The following is a 1,150-nucleotide window of genomic DNA, read 5'->3' on the forward strand; positions in this document are numbered from 1 at the left end:
CCCCCCCCCCAGGAGCCACGCACCGACACCGCCCATGCTGTGGCCAAAGAGCACGTCCACATGGGTGATCTTCTCCAGCGCCAGGATGTCCTCCATGTCTTCGGTTTGGGAGCGGATGGAAATCTTGTTCTGCCCGTCCATGTAGTCGCTGCTGAATTGCCCGCGGTAGTGCCAGTAGATGTAGGTGAACTGGTCGCCATATTGGCTGAGGATCGGGGTCCCCCAGACGGGGAAGTTGCCGCCGCATCCGAACCCCGACGCGATGACCATGATCTGCGACGGCACACGCCCCGCCACAGGGAGGGCCGGGACCGACACGCCGGGGAGGGAGGTCTGTCAGTGCCACGGATGCACACATGCGCAAGGAGAACACCCCGGCACCGGCCCCAGGCGGGGAGACGAGGGCCGGGCACCTGGTCGCATGCCCACGCCTGCGCGCACCTTGGACCCGGGCCGGCCGGGGATCACAAAGTACCGGACCACCGACCCGTCGCGCGTGGTCATGGTCTTGGAGATGGCTCGCTCGAGTAGCTCATGCCCGGAATGGTAGTTCCGGAAGCGGAAGCGCCGGGGAAAGAGCCGGCGGAAGGTCTGCACGCTCATCTGATAGGTGAACAGCCCGGCCAGCGGGCCGAACGCCAACCACGGCTGGCCGATCCACAGCAGCCCCAGCACCCAGGTGATGGCGATCAGGTAGAGCGTGCGCCAGACCATGGAAAAGACCATGGCGCTGCCGGGCCCGGCAATCACCTCTTCGGAAGCCAGCTTCTTCGAGCGGCCCATGAAATGCCGGAAGAGCTGCTGGTCGCGCAGGGTGTGAGCGGTGCGGGCGCCGGCCAGCGCCGAGCGCAGCTTCGGCCCGGGCACCGCCGAGCTGGTGCCGAAGGCCAGTCCAGCACTCGATGGCTGGGGGTCAAAGATGGTGGCCGTGTGCACGGCCGCCTCGAGGCCCTTGCCGCGCTGGAGCGGGCGCTCATCGGGGCCCGGTCCCCCGTTGATGCCTGGGTCCTCGACCAGGGTGACAGTCATGCTGCTGGGTGCACGATCGGTCTTCGGCTGTTGGGGTGGGCGAGGAGGCGGGAGACAGGGGGCCGGGAGCGAGAGACCGAGAGAGACCGAGAGAGAGATCGAGAGAGAGAGAGAGAGAGAG

At 67.1% G+C, this 1,150-nt stretch overlaps 1 protein-coding gene across 1 annotated transcript in view; it reads right to left on the reverse strand.

Moving 5' to 3' along the window:
- The window catches only part of H696_03980 (hypothetical protein), a 2,964-nt gene extending 1,906 nt beyond the window's left edge, over positions 1-1,058 (reverse strand). Inside the window, exons 1-2 of the mRNA XM_009497848.1 lie at positions 442-1,058; positions 24-273 (exon numbers count right to left, since the gene is read on the reverse strand). Coding sequence (XP_009496123.1) covers positions 24-273; positions 442-1,029 — 838 coding nt within the window. The 5' untranslated portion in view covers positions 1,030-1,058. The remainder of the gene's footprint in view (positions 1-23; positions 274-441) is intronic.
- Between the last annotated feature and the right edge of the window lie 92 nt (positions 1,059-1,150).

Source organism: Fonticula alba, assembly GCF_000388065.1.
Source record: "Fonticula alba strain ATCC 38817 unplaced genomic scaffold supercont2.6, whole genome shotgun sequence".
Taxonomy (NCBI): Eukaryota; order Rotosphaerida; family Fonticulaceae; genus Fonticula; species Fonticula alba.